The 13,818-nt window shown below is 37.5% G+C and overlaps 1 protein-coding gene across 1 annotated transcript in view; it reads right to left on the bottom strand.

Annotated features, from left to right (window-relative positions):
* Positions 1-1,076: 1,076 nt before the first annotated feature.
* The window catches only part of LOC106056447 (nuclear receptor subfamily 2 group E member 1-like), a 73,734-nt gene continuing 60,992 nt past the window's right edge, over positions 1,077-13,818 (bottom strand). The window contains exons 5-10 of the mRNA XM_013213193.2: positions 9,897-10,005; positions 9,525-9,651; positions 8,429-8,660; positions 7,510-7,659; positions 5,986-6,112; positions 1,077-4,011 (exon numbers count right to left, since the gene is read on the bottom strand). Coding sequence (XP_013068647.2) covers positions 3,870-4,011; positions 5,986-6,112; positions 7,510-7,659; positions 8,429-8,660; positions 9,525-9,651; positions 9,897-10,005 — 887 coding nt within the window. The 3' untranslated portion in view covers positions 1,077-3,869. The remainder of the gene's footprint in view (positions 4,012-5,985; positions 6,113-7,509; positions 7,660-8,428; positions 8,661-9,524; positions 9,652-9,896; positions 10,006-13,818) is intronic.

Genomic DNA, 13,818 nt, shown 5'->3' with positions numbered 1-13,818 from the left:
GGGTCCAATTTTAAGCAGAAATCATGGCAGGGGCAGATTGGGTGTCGTGAAAAAAAAAACTCTCACTAACATAAGTTATCTCTGCTATAAATTAGATTCTTACATCGAGTCGAAGAAAACATGACGTTTCAAAAGAGAATAGTCAATATATGGGAGGCGCGGTGGCTGAGCGGTAAAGCACTTGGCTTCCAAAAAGGGGACCGGGATTCGAATCCTGGTGAAGACTGGGATTTCTTTCACAAACATTTTGTAATTTCATAACTTAAAGTACAAAAGAAAATGTATTGGTTTGCCCGGTAGGAAGGAGGTGAATACATCTATCGCCCTTACCACCTAGTACAACCCTCTTTCATTTTATATTTACTAATGATTTACTTTAAGATTAGAGTGTGGTGTGACACAATATATAAATGGGCTCAAATTTTTTAAAATATAAATTAGTAGCTTATATAATAAAGATACTCAATTAATTTTGTTCACACATTATAATTCAGGGGCGGACTGGCTATGTAGGCAATCGGGCCGGTACACAAAATGCACTGGTAGGGCCACGAAAGGGTCGCATGAATGTCATTATGGCACACATCATATTGTTATTTTATTTCGGGATCTTCGGGTGCCTCTAAGTCCACCCAGCTCTAACCTAGCGTTATGCTGGCCACATGACACCTTCGTTAAGCCACAAAAACAGATGACAGAAAGGGGAACTTTACTAAATTTGACCTGTCTTTTTAATTGGAGGGATAATAAGCTGTAGATTTCAGGAGAATGCGTTTCTGGGAGTAAAGAATGCAATAAAAAAGAACGCTTGGTGTCGGGGCTCCGCCACGAATCCCACTGGGAAAGGAAGGGCCACAAATGTGACACAGGGTTAGGGTTTACTGATCGTTAGGGTTAGGGTTTGGAAATAAAATCTCCCCCCCCCCCCAACCCCTCAAAACTTCTGGATCCGCTAGCGCCCTGACTATACATATACTACACATCTTCTACCATTTTAAAATAACCATCCGTCATCGAGCCCTCGCTCCATTAACATTGACACCAATGATCTTAAGAAGAAGAGAAGAGAACATGGCGAGCCTTTACAATTGTATTTACTTACTGTTCATTAATCAAGACATACATTTACAATTCCTTTATTTCGTTTCTATCTGTCAACACAGACATTCTAGTTATATTTTCTCTCTTATGCACACACACAAGCACCCAGTAATACAACGTAAAAATGCTCACATAAAAGAATGTTTACAGCCCACAGAGCAGGCCAGAATTGCATATACAGCAAAGTGGCGTATTGGATATGTTCTCTGTTTAACTCAAATCCCATGCATCGTCATAAAAAATGTCATGAATGGAACAACAAAATTTCACAAAAAGTAGAACCTAATCGGTTTTTGTAAAGATCACAGCTGACAAAGTAAAGTGTTGTATCCCATTCGTACTAAATAAACAATGGACTAAACATACAAGTTTAGATCATATTTATATACACAAAATATTGCTCATAGGCCATTCGTAAGCCAACACAGAAGCCAACATCTGGTATTATTTTTTTTTGTTTTATACACAATTTAAAGCTAGAACATAAATGTGCATTTCATCCAAGTCAACTTTCAACAATCCTTAGCTGTGGTTTAATCTTTATCAAACGTGTTTAAATCTATCGGATATTTTCAAACATGGCGGAAAAACTAAAGGAAGTGTTGGGAAGTCTATGTTGTAAAAGGATACGATGATTTTTGAGCACTTGTTAGCACTGCAGAATCCAATGTTCTAAGCTCTTCCGTTTACAGCACAAATTAATTTTAATATAAAGAAAGCATTAGACTTTTATTCTACGACTTAAAAACTTATTTAAAAACAAATAAACTAACTAGAAGTAATAGAGGAGATTTGATTCAAAGTTGTACACTAGTATACGTAGACATTGTTCAAATATAACTCAATTCTTTTTTATTTAATTGACAATTATGACGTTTAATTCATCGTCCTTGGCATTGTTTAGTTTGGTTTGAGACTCTAGACAGAATAAATCAATATTAGATGTAGATTTTGGCTGATAAAAGTTGTAACAAAGCGATTGGTTTAAAATCTTACTCTCAAAACAATTTTTTTTGTCTTAAAATATCAAATGGAAAGAAAATTATTCATGGAGTTAAACGTTTTCATTCGTCTTCCAGGATTGAAAGATGGCGTCATGAGATCGTGTCATTACAATTAAGCATGCTCATGTTTTATGTCGAGAAAAAGTTTGATAAACACAGGATATCATTTCAGTTTATAAATGTATTTATAGACTAGTCCAGCTAATATATAAAATGTTTCGAGCTAACAATTTTTGCTTTCGTGTTTTAGCATTGAAATGATACATCCAATATTTACATTTAAAAATGGAACAATTAATAAATAAAACTTGTTATATTTATGTATGTATCAGTCATGATTCTAACCAGTATTTCTTGATCTATAAAATCTATACAAGCACAGCATGATAAAAACTTGCTATATTGTATTGACTATTTTGTTTTTACTTTTTTTTTCTTCTTACTTATAGAAGGAGGCGCGGTGGCTGAAAAGTAAAAGGCTTGGCTTTCGAACCGAGGAGTCCCGTGTTCGAATTATGGTGAAGAATGGGATTTTTTATTTCAGGATCCTAGGGCGCCCCTGAGTCTACCCAGCTTTAATGGGCACCTGACATTAGTTGGGGAAAAGTAAAGGCGGTTGGTTACTTGTGCTGGCCACATGACACCCTCGTTAACCTTGGACCTTTATATCATCTGCCCTATAGATTGCAAGGTCTAAAAGAAAACTTGACTGTTCTTTAGAAACTAGCTGTGCTGCTTCCGGTTGTTCAGTTCTACACCAGAGACTTGTACATATAGATTTAACATGGAAATGTTTTCTGAATATTGATTCAACTAGACTCGAAAATGGTTCGATCTATTCAGCTCAGGAATGTACAAAGAAGTGTCTTGCATGAAGCGACACTATACATGCCGTTATGAAATAATAACATTATTAAATGATATGACACGGGGGTGGGGGTGGGGGTAAGAAAAAAAAGGGTAGGGGGGGGGTAAAAATTCTTCTCAGAAGAATCAAATAAGTTACAAGAATAAAGTCATTCTGTATATATATACATCCAGGATTTTTGTGACATGAAGACCAGATTAACAATACGGTCAGTCAGACGCTTCAATTCCTTTATTCCCCGTGTTAAGATATGTAGATAAATTATTTAAAAAAAAAACACTTATCGCTGGTCTATGTACTTCGGTGCGAGGCGCTAAACACACTGTCTGCTTCGGTGTGCGTCCCACTAATGAAAAGTTCAAATCTATCCAGAAATCTTAATTTAGTTTTTTCTACTTCTAATACTGCTTCAGTAACTGGCCCGAAGCGTCATATACATACTGTGTATCAATTTATACCGGTCATTAGTTCAACACATAACCTTTGAAAGGATTTGTTTGTTTTTGCTTGAAATGAGGCAAAATCACATTTTTGTAATATTTCTCCGTGCAGCGCCTGTGTACTTCAATTTTGTTTTCACATTGAACATTTCAACAAATGCTATTCAAATCATTTCGAGTACTCACTATTTCCATCACTCTCTAGTTCCAGCACTTACTAGTTAAGTTTTCTAGCATTGAAAATCATCATACAAAACTGAACATGATATTTGTTCGCCAATGTGTCTACGAAAGAGAAACAAATGACTCGTGATGGTTGTGTGTTCTGTGCTGTCACGACATCGATGTCACATCCCATCATTCCAAAAGGACTGACAAACACCATTTCTTTTTCCCACTGATTATCCAGAGTGAAAGAGTTAACAATTTGAAACTTTCAATAAAATGTCACTGTCTTCAGAAATCACTGGATTTGAACATGTCCACTAGAAGTCTCTCAATGGGAATATTCCCGATCGTTTTTCGGAAGAAAAGTTCCTCGATGGTGCAACCACTCACAACACGGAGGGATGGTAGAAGAAGCAGCAGTTTCCCAAACCTGTGAAATAAAGTAAAAAGAACAAAATTAATTTATGTTGAGCTTTCTAAAACTGTAAAGCAGTAAATATTACTCCTGGGCGAATGTAAATCTGAACACAGGAATCTGCAGCTAAAAAGGAAAGGTTCAGACTCGTCAATAGGGCAGTAACCATATTCTGTTTTAAGATTTTTGGGGTCGAGGCGTGCATAACTAAGTATTTATAACCACTTGGGGTCGAGGGGTGTATAACTAAGTATTGATATTCACTTGGGGTCAAGGGGTGTATAACTAAGTATTTATAACCACTCGGGGTCAAGGGGTGTATAACTAAGTATTTATAACCACTTGGGGTCGAGGGGTGTATAACAAAGTATTTATAACCACTTGGGGTCAAGGGGTGTATAACTAAGTATTTATAACCACTTGGTGTCAAGGGGTGTATAACTAAGTATTTATAACCACTTGGGGTCAAGGGGTGTATAACTAAGTATTTAAAACCACTTGGGGTCAAGGGGTGTATAACTAAGTATTTATATTCACTTGGGGTCAAGGGGTGTATAACTAAGTATTTATATTCACTTGGTGTCAAGGGGTGTATAACTAAGTATTTATAACCACTTGGGGTCAAGGGGTGTATAACTAAGTATTTTTAACCACTTGGGGTCGAGGGGTGTATAACTAAGTATTTATAACCACTTGGGGTCAAGGGGTGTATAACTAAGTATTTATAACCACTTGGGGTCAAGGGGTGTATAAATAGGTATTTATAACCACTTGGGGGTCGATGGGTGTATAACAAAGTATTGATAACCACTTTTGGTCGAGAGGTGTATAAGTAGGTATTTATAACCACTTGGGGTCAAGGGGTGTATAACAAAGTATTTATATTCACTTGGGGTCGAGAGGTGTATAAGTAGGTATTTAAAACCACTTGGGGGTCGATGGGTGTATAACAAAGTATTAATAACCACTTTTGGTCGAGAGGTGTATAACTAGGTATTTATAACCACTTGGCAATAAAGGGTCCTTGAGTTGGAAACTCAAGCGCTGAGTTGTGTTTGCTGATGGCCTAAAGGCAGCACGCAAACCTTCTCTCACTGGCTTACAAAAGAGACTGGACTAAAGAGCAGTAGGCATACTATAGCATGAAAGATGCGCTAGACAAATGAAATTAAATAATTGTCACGTGACATTGCTATTGCATAAAATGTATTTTTAGATTGAATATTTTCCAGCGCAAGGTCATAGTTGTATGTTGTTGACAAGTACTGACAATTTTTATTTGAAACGATGACATTTTTTTTTTCGTAAGCTCTAAAAATAGATTGTTGCTAGAAGGGGACAAGAAGAAGTATTTCAAGACATTCACATTCAGTCTCGAGAGAGGGAGAGATGAGACTAGAGTACATGTATTTAAATTCAATTGTATTGTACATTTATGTAGTGTGTATATTATTAAACTGATTCCTAGTTCCAGAATAAAAACTTTGTATTTATTTAAACATTTCAGTGTTGAGTTTATACTTTAAAGCAATATATCTGGCATCATGATATTGCTTGAGAAGACATTAAATAGTAGGCGTACTACATCGTCATTTATAAAATTGGAAACGCATTGTCTTTTCAACACAATCACATAGTAACATCGTAACAATCAGCCTCTATGTACCTTATCAACTGGCACTCAAACATAACGTCAAAAGTAATAATATACAAATATTAACCAATACATGTAACTTGTAAAAATACAAATCTTTTATATAATAGTTGGCCACATTTGTGAATTCAATTATTAAATATAAACATATTTAACAACCAAATACAAGAACAGAGACATAAACATAAACTATTTTGTTTATTAAAGTTTCATTCATGGTTAGCCCCTGAACTGAGCGTATTTGAAACTTGTCCTGGTGAACATAACACCCGCAGTTGTAATTGTTCACTATGGGATTGTTATCAAGTAAAAACAAAATTACTTCGAGCTGTTACCTGAAAGGCTGAGTGGGGTAGGCTGTTCTGATGTATTGATTCAGCGTGAGCTGGGCCTGGTCCTGCAGACTGGCCACGGAGTGAAAGTCGCGTAACGTTTTCATCTCTGGCGAATTGTTGGCAAATACTGTGGGGAGTAAATGATAGAGAAAATGCATTAATAATAAAGGTTGTGAGTCTATGTGACTGTGTGCCATTGTATATGCCGACAGATGAATGAGTCTTTATATATTTGTGTTAGCGAGAATTAAAGGTGTATTCAATTTTTAGAAAGTCTTTAGATAGCTAGATACACAGACAGAGAAATAGATAGATAGATAGATAGATAGATAGATAGATAGATAGATAGATAGATAGATAGATAGATAGATAGATAGATAGATAGATAGATAGATAGATAGATAGATAGATAGATAGATAGATAGATAGATAGATAGATAGATAGATAGATAGACAGACAGACAGATACATACGTACATACATATATATACATACATACATACATACACACATACATATACACATACATACATGCATACATTCTTCTTCTTCTTCTAGCCAGCTTTATTGCTGCTGAGATGTGAACTCTTTTGCAGACTGTGCCAAGGAAAAGAAGTGTGCTATTTTCTTCAGTTGTTCAGCACATGCATACATACCTACATACATACATACATACATACATACATACATACATGCATAGATAGATAGATAGATAGATAGATAGATAGATAGATAGATAGATAGATAGATAGATAGATAGATAGATAGATAGATAGATAGATAGATAGATAGATAGATAGATAGATAGATAGATAGATAGATAGATTCTCTTAAGAATTTGAGCCTTGTCTGCACCGGTATACTAGATTCACTTTATTACTCAACCACTAAAACGCAATGCATCCAACATGCAGACAATTATTAGTACAACAAGAACAACGTAAAGAAATACTTTAAAAAAACAAAACAATACTTTCTTTTATACAACATACGATTTTTGTTTCATAATCACTCAGGAATGTTATATTTGTTTAAAAAAAAATAATAATATAATATCTACATGTAGAAATACCTGCAGACGTAGAATCCGTTCAAGATAAATATTTTCTAGTACTCTAGTCAAATTTAAATGCATTTCTTAGATACTTTGAAAAACTATAAAAGCTAAACCAGAGTTTTCCCAGTGTAACCAAGAAGGTAGTAAGTATTTTCCCAACAATACACATTAACTATCAAATTTCTAGAAAAAATAAAATTAGAAGAGCCGTTTTCGAGATCCTTGTCCACCCAGGTCTTTGAGTACTGAGCCCACCTACCCAGAAGGTTTTAGTTTTCACGAAGGTACGAGCTAAATTGTATTTTTTGTTTAAATGTCATTTCGCACCAGAATCAAGATTGCTAATATTTCTTTTTCAATTCGAATGTATTTTTGCGTAATCTCGAAATGAGCAATTCATTCGAGAGAATTGTGTTCCTAGATTTCAAAGTTTGAAGTGTTGAAATTTGAAATTCTAAACAAATTACCTGTTTTAAAGAGCACGATGCCTTTGAGACAGATGTACTCCGTTGGGTCAACCTGGAGGGCCTTGAACTTGGCAATCGTCTCTTGCAGTGCCCTCAACTCACTCATCATTGTCACAACCTTGTCAGCAGGACTGTGCTCACCCGTGATGCCTGCCATCAACAAAGGATGTTTAAAGGTGAAGTCTACATTAAAACTGTCACACCGTGATTCAGTAGAAATGAAATGTTTTCTTGTATTTTTTTCAATGAGTTACCTGTTTCACACGTTTGTTTATCACCCTCTCCCTCCCCAACCCGTTGTTTTTTTTTCACCACCAGTTCAGAGAATTTCTAACCCGACTAATAATAATAACACTGTGTTTATTTTATATAAGAAAGCTTATATGAACTCTGTCTGGTAAAATATGTGAACACCTTATTTCTCCCACACCCATTCTCGGATAAAGTTGAAACTTTGCACATTTATTCATTGGCAAAGACAAAAAGCGAATCATTATAAAAAAAATAATTAAAAGTTAACCAATTAGTCAATTTATTACTCGTTATTATATATTTTGTTTCATACCAAAAAGTGAAATAAATCCTTCAGTATTCACAGATATGATTACATATGTCGGGTTTTGTCCCCTTAAGTAAATGTACATGCTATTTCACCCACACCCATTCTCGGATTAAGGTAAAACTTTAAACATTATTTATTGTACCTGACAAAACATAAATCAATATAAAAAAAGAACAAATTAGTCAGTTAATTATTTGTAATTAATTATTATGTTCGGTATAGAAAAATGGACATAACTTCTACATTCTTCAGTGATATAGTTGTAAGTGCGGAGCTCTTCCCCATAGAAAAGCTTTGTTGTTGTTTTTTTAAAGTATTTTGTTTACATTTTGCTCGTTTGTCCCTAATTGTACTGACCTGCTGCAGCGAGTAGAGGTCCCCCTTCCAAAGGTATCTGGAACTGGGCAGCCCCGAGGACAAAAAGCTCCCGCCAACTCTCCTCCAGTAGAAGCACCTGGTCCCTGAAAGGCAGCGTGACGAAGGCCGGCACCGTTTTGGTCCACTTCACGCTCATAAACAGCAGCCTCGCGGCGGCCTCGCAAAGTGCTTCCGGGTTGCTGGCGTAACTCTGAATCAGCTCGTGAGGATACTGTAAATCATCAAAAATTTGCTATATTGTAAATGATTTTTAAATAATAATACATCAATATTCAGAATGCTGACAATAATTCTTTCTTGAACAGAGTAGGCACAGAGTAGACATTGATAGGAAAGAGAATAGAGTAAGGATTTCAAACATTCTCAACAGGACTCAATATAAGTTTGTTTTGTTGTTTTCTGTGCGAGTAAATCCACTTGTTTTTTTTTATTTATGTACAATATTACCCAAGTGTAAAGAGCTAACTGTTCAATATTCTTCTATTACGTGTATAACAGGAGCAGTTAGCCTTTCAAAAATTGTTATCTATTATATTTAAAGCTCCAGAGTCATGGATGGATGAATGAATGGATTGATGGATGGATAGATGGATGGATAGATGGATGGATAGATGGATGGATAGAAAGAAGAATGAAATAATAAATGAATTTTGATGGATGAATGGATGGATAGATAGATAGATAGATAGATAGATAGATAGATAGATAGATAGATAGATAGATAGATAGATAGATAGATAGATAGATAGATAGATAGATATTTTTTATAACTTATAAATTACAAAACTTCCTACAGCTGTTCTCTGTTTTAAAAGTTCCTCATCTACCATTTTGTTTCAAACAACATTTGGATGAAGCTCTTCACTTGTCCATTGTTTGGCCTGTAATCCACCAAACCACACGACAACCAGTCAATTAGAGCCAAGATAATGCAATGTCATATCAGATATATTATATTGCACTCAAACCTTGGATTCATCGTGTTTGGAAACCTACTGGGCGATATCTGCGACAGGTATTAAGGAACTTGCTGGGAGAAACAATGGCCGTGTTAATGAGGAAAAATAAACATTACCTTTGGGAGGGGCTGCATCAAGAGCCCCGCTGGTGGCGTGGCGATGGTCGGGGGCGGCTCCACGGCCGATACAGTGACTCCATCCCCGACAGCTTCATACGTGATGAGAGAAGGGAAGAATGGAGACCTGCGAAGAACACGTGACACCAATGAAACACGTGACACCATAGCAACAGCTACACTCATTATGGTGGGAAACGCATCAAACACATAAACTAATTAAAATAACAAAACAGGCACACACACACACACACACTCACAAAATCGATGGTCACTAACAACGATTGGGGTCAGCATGCAGGCAACAATGACTTCGTATATAAAATTACTATCTCAGCAGTGGCAGATGAAAGATGCCTCTTCTAGTTTTACCTGAAGGAACCGGCGTTTAAAACTCCGCCATATTCCGATGACTCTTTGAGATACATGGCGACTTGTCGTCTGATTGTGGAATTTCGTGGACCTCTCTCATGTTGGACAGCTGTACACAATACAAAATATAGTTTACATAGATAAGTGTTGTTGCTTGTTATTGTTTCGTTATTGAAAATATCTTTGTAAAGTAATATAAACGTTAATCAAACCAAAGTTGTTGTTGTTTTAATATACAAAACATCCATAGTTTCATACTGTAGTTAAACACAGTTATCTGCTCTTTGTGTACAATTGTTTCTTAAAGAAAATTTGGGTTTTTAATATAATACAAGATGGGTGTCTCTTCAACCAAGACTATACTTTGAGAGACAGCGAGTAATTTATATGCAGTAGTATGGTGGTGCAATAATGGAAACTAAAAAAATTAGCTTAAAAAAATAGTGAAGAAAGATTGGTGAGTGTTTATGACTGCTGCTATTTTCAGGATAAAAATTACTAGATCTAAAAAGTACTAGGTGAAAAATCTTTGAAATCTGATTATGTAGTGATAAAAACAAATATATGCTTTGTTTAAATTACAGAAGTTATCAATACTTTCGCTTTATGAACACCGGATATATTTACAAAGAGAGCTATTTATAAACATTCCGGAGAAGCGCATTAATGACAATATTGTTCAATCTTCGAGACTTTAGGAGCGTAATGGAACTATTTAGTTTTATATCATAAAACTTATTAATTGGCTATAAAGACACAAAACTTTTTAAACCTCTTGCAAACCAATAACTCATATTACATAAAGTGTTCCCCTTCAGACCTTGTGATATACATATTATATTATATATGTAAAGCTCATCTGTTTGTGTGGCTCACGGCTATACTGCCAGCACAACGACCAACCACCCTTACTTTTAACTTATGTCAGGTACCCATTAGAGCTGGCTAGACTCGAAGGCGCCCCAAAAGTTACCGAAATTAAAAATCCCAGTCTTCACTAGGATTTGAACCCGGGACGCCCGGTTCGGAAGCCAATCGCTTTACCACTCAGACACCGCGGTTCCTCATATTTCATAATGATTTCCCCAAATGGCCCAATCTTATTGTAACTATCTTTGTCTTAAGGCTTACGTAAAAATACGGGAATAGGGAATATTATTCTGTTTGTGGGTGCGTGACTGTGAGCGTGTGCGTGTGTGTGTGAGTTTGTGTGTGAGTGTTTGATTGTAAAAGAGACAGACTTTAGCTTCATGTCATCCTCAATCGCTGTAACTTGACCCAACTTCTGAAAAGAAGTGCCAAAGTTACAATTTTTGAGATTTTAATTAAGAGAAAAAAAAACGGAGATAGAAAGAAAAAGGACTCCCCCCTCCCCCCCAACGCATTCTCATATTTAAACAAAAAATTGGTATAGTGAAGAAAAAAATACAGCTTTCGAAGGGAAAAATTATACGCCACATGGAAAACAAAAAGAGACGCCCTTCGCCCATTCATTGAACCCGCCCCAACCTCTCATATTCTAAAAAGGTTCCTCCATATGGCTCTGACCCCCCCCCCTCCCGCCCCCTCTCACTTCGTACTTCTCAATCACACATTATAACACTATTTAAACCACACTGATGGGAGGAAGTACAATGACCAAGAGGAGAGAAGTCCCCCTCTTGTCTTCATCGGTAACTCTTCATCCGAGACGAGGCGTAAACGAGGGTGGGGAAAAAAGGGCGCCCTCTCCTTTTGGTTGTAAGCTGAGAGTGAGCAAAGCTTGGAACAAATAGAGACGTGTTCAGGAACGGGGGGAGAGGGGGACATTTCACGGTCGTCAGGATAGAAAAGCTTTTTGGTAATTGGTTAATACTTTCGACCTCGCACCCAGGGACCGTGTCGCGTTTCGTTCCTCCCGTCCCGCTCCAACTCTTCTCATGTTTTCAGTTTGGATATTTTGTATCCAGCACAAAAAACTGAGCAAACGTTCAGATTGGTTCTATGTCTCCTCCCCTCCACCTCTTTCTGTCCCCGTGTACATCTTTAGGAGAGGCGCTGAGGCAGCACAGCTCCCCGGTTGTCGTTGGCGGCTCACGTCGTGGTGGCTACAATAGGGTGCCATAATGGAAAAGACAGGGATGGAATTGGGGCTAGCCTTATGCCATGTCCCATGGGGCGCTGATTCGCATTGTACTTTACCCGACTTTTTTGTGCAGCTCTACTTTTTTTTTTTTGAAACTTAAATCTTATTTCCAAATGCCTCTTTCTTGCTGAGTGTATCTTATGAAAGTGGATTGAAGGATAGGTTGAAAAAAAAAAATGGAGGATAGGCTAGAGTTGGGGTGGGGGGGTGGGGGAGGAAGTGAGGAGGAAAGGCGTGAAGAAAGCGCCCGGGTGTCAAAGGGGGGGGGATACGGTCACCCTGGGACAATATCCTTAGTCTTTTTTTTTTTTGTCTTTTCATCGGGGGTATCTTTCATTTTGGTTCGTGTTTGCACTTAGCGTGCTGCTATTAGAGGCTAATCAAATAGACTGAGTGTCACTTATCAGCCGTGAGTGTCTTTGTATGTTTTTTTTTTATTTTCTCCCCCCCTCTCTTTCTCTCTCGGTCTTCTTCTTCTTGGCACATGCGCAGAACAGGACAGAAAGAAACTACTTTGTCATTAATGATCTTATCTTTATTGTATTACAGTGTATGTGTTTGAATGGGGGGGGGGGAGCTCAGACGTTTGTTTGATGTGTGAAGAATCAAAGCTACATTTGTGTGATGCATGTCTGAGCTCTGTCACTTGTATGACACATGACCTTATTCTATCAGTCATGTGCCGTCGTCCTATCAGTCATATGAAGTTATACCATCACTTATCATTTCCTTTGTCTCAAAGGAAGTTTAAAATTATCTTTACTGTATTGCGATTGCTTCCCTTTCACTTCAAAAAGCGTCTGAAGTTCCCCTTTCAGACCTTGTGGTCTATAGGGCAGATGATGTAAAGGGCATCTGTTTCTGTCGCCTACAGTTGACGAGGGTGTCATGTGGCCAGCACAACGACCTTTACTTTTTCCCAAATAATAACCCTGAACTCAGGGGCGATCGAAGATACCGAAATAAAAAAATCCCAGTCTTCGAACCCCGGACCCCAGTTCGGAAGTAAAGCGCTTTACCGCTCAGCCACCGCGTCTGTCCAAGTTTAACTTGTGAACAGAGTCTTCTAAAATAGGTGGTAAAATAGTAACTGAGATCATGCCGACAAGAGAGAAGTCATTTCCCGCAAGAGCACTCGTCCCCTGAGTGAAATGGTAACCAAACGTCCAATGAGAATCGCGGGACATATCCAATGACGTTTACCAAAGAAAGACATAAGACCTGAAATCTTTGGGCACCTTTGGGAAGAGGCTGTAGAATTTGAACTATGACCGATCTTTGTGTAGCGATTCTGCCTATGCGCTGAACGGCGCGGGAAACCTAAATAAGTTTTTCAATTGTTATTGCACGCAGATGGGAAATAAATTGACCGCTGTGTTGATTTGATCTGTTGGCAGCTCGTTGGTGGTTATGTCGCTTTGCTCTGTTACTAACTCGTTGGTGGCTATGTCGCTTTGCTCTGTTGGCAGCTCGTTGGTGGCTATGTCGCTTTGCTCTGTTGGCAGCTCGTTGGTGGCTATGTCGCTTTGCTCTGTTGGCAGCTCGTTGGTGGCTATGTCGCTTTGCTCTAATGGCAGCTCGTTGGTGGCTATGTCGCTTTGCTCTAATGGCAGCTCGTTGGTGGCTATGTCGCTTTGCTCTGTTACGAACTCGTTGTTAGCTATGATGATTTCCCGGATGAACTAATTTATACCAAAAATTTGGGAGGAATGTATAGTTGAAATATTTATAGAATCAATGCAGCTAGAAATGCTCTCAGTATTAAAAAGTGTTGATATTGTGAACACTATTTGTTAT

Source organism: Biomphalaria glabrata, chromosome 6 (genome assembly GCF_947242115.1).
Source record: "Biomphalaria glabrata chromosome 6, xgBioGlab47.1, whole genome shotgun sequence".
NCBI classification, from domain to species: domain Eukaryota; kingdom Metazoa; phylum Mollusca; class Gastropoda; family Planorbidae; genus Biomphalaria; species Biomphalaria glabrata.
Note: the sequence above shows the minus strand (reverse complement) of the source record. Positions and strands in the feature narration are given on the sequence as shown.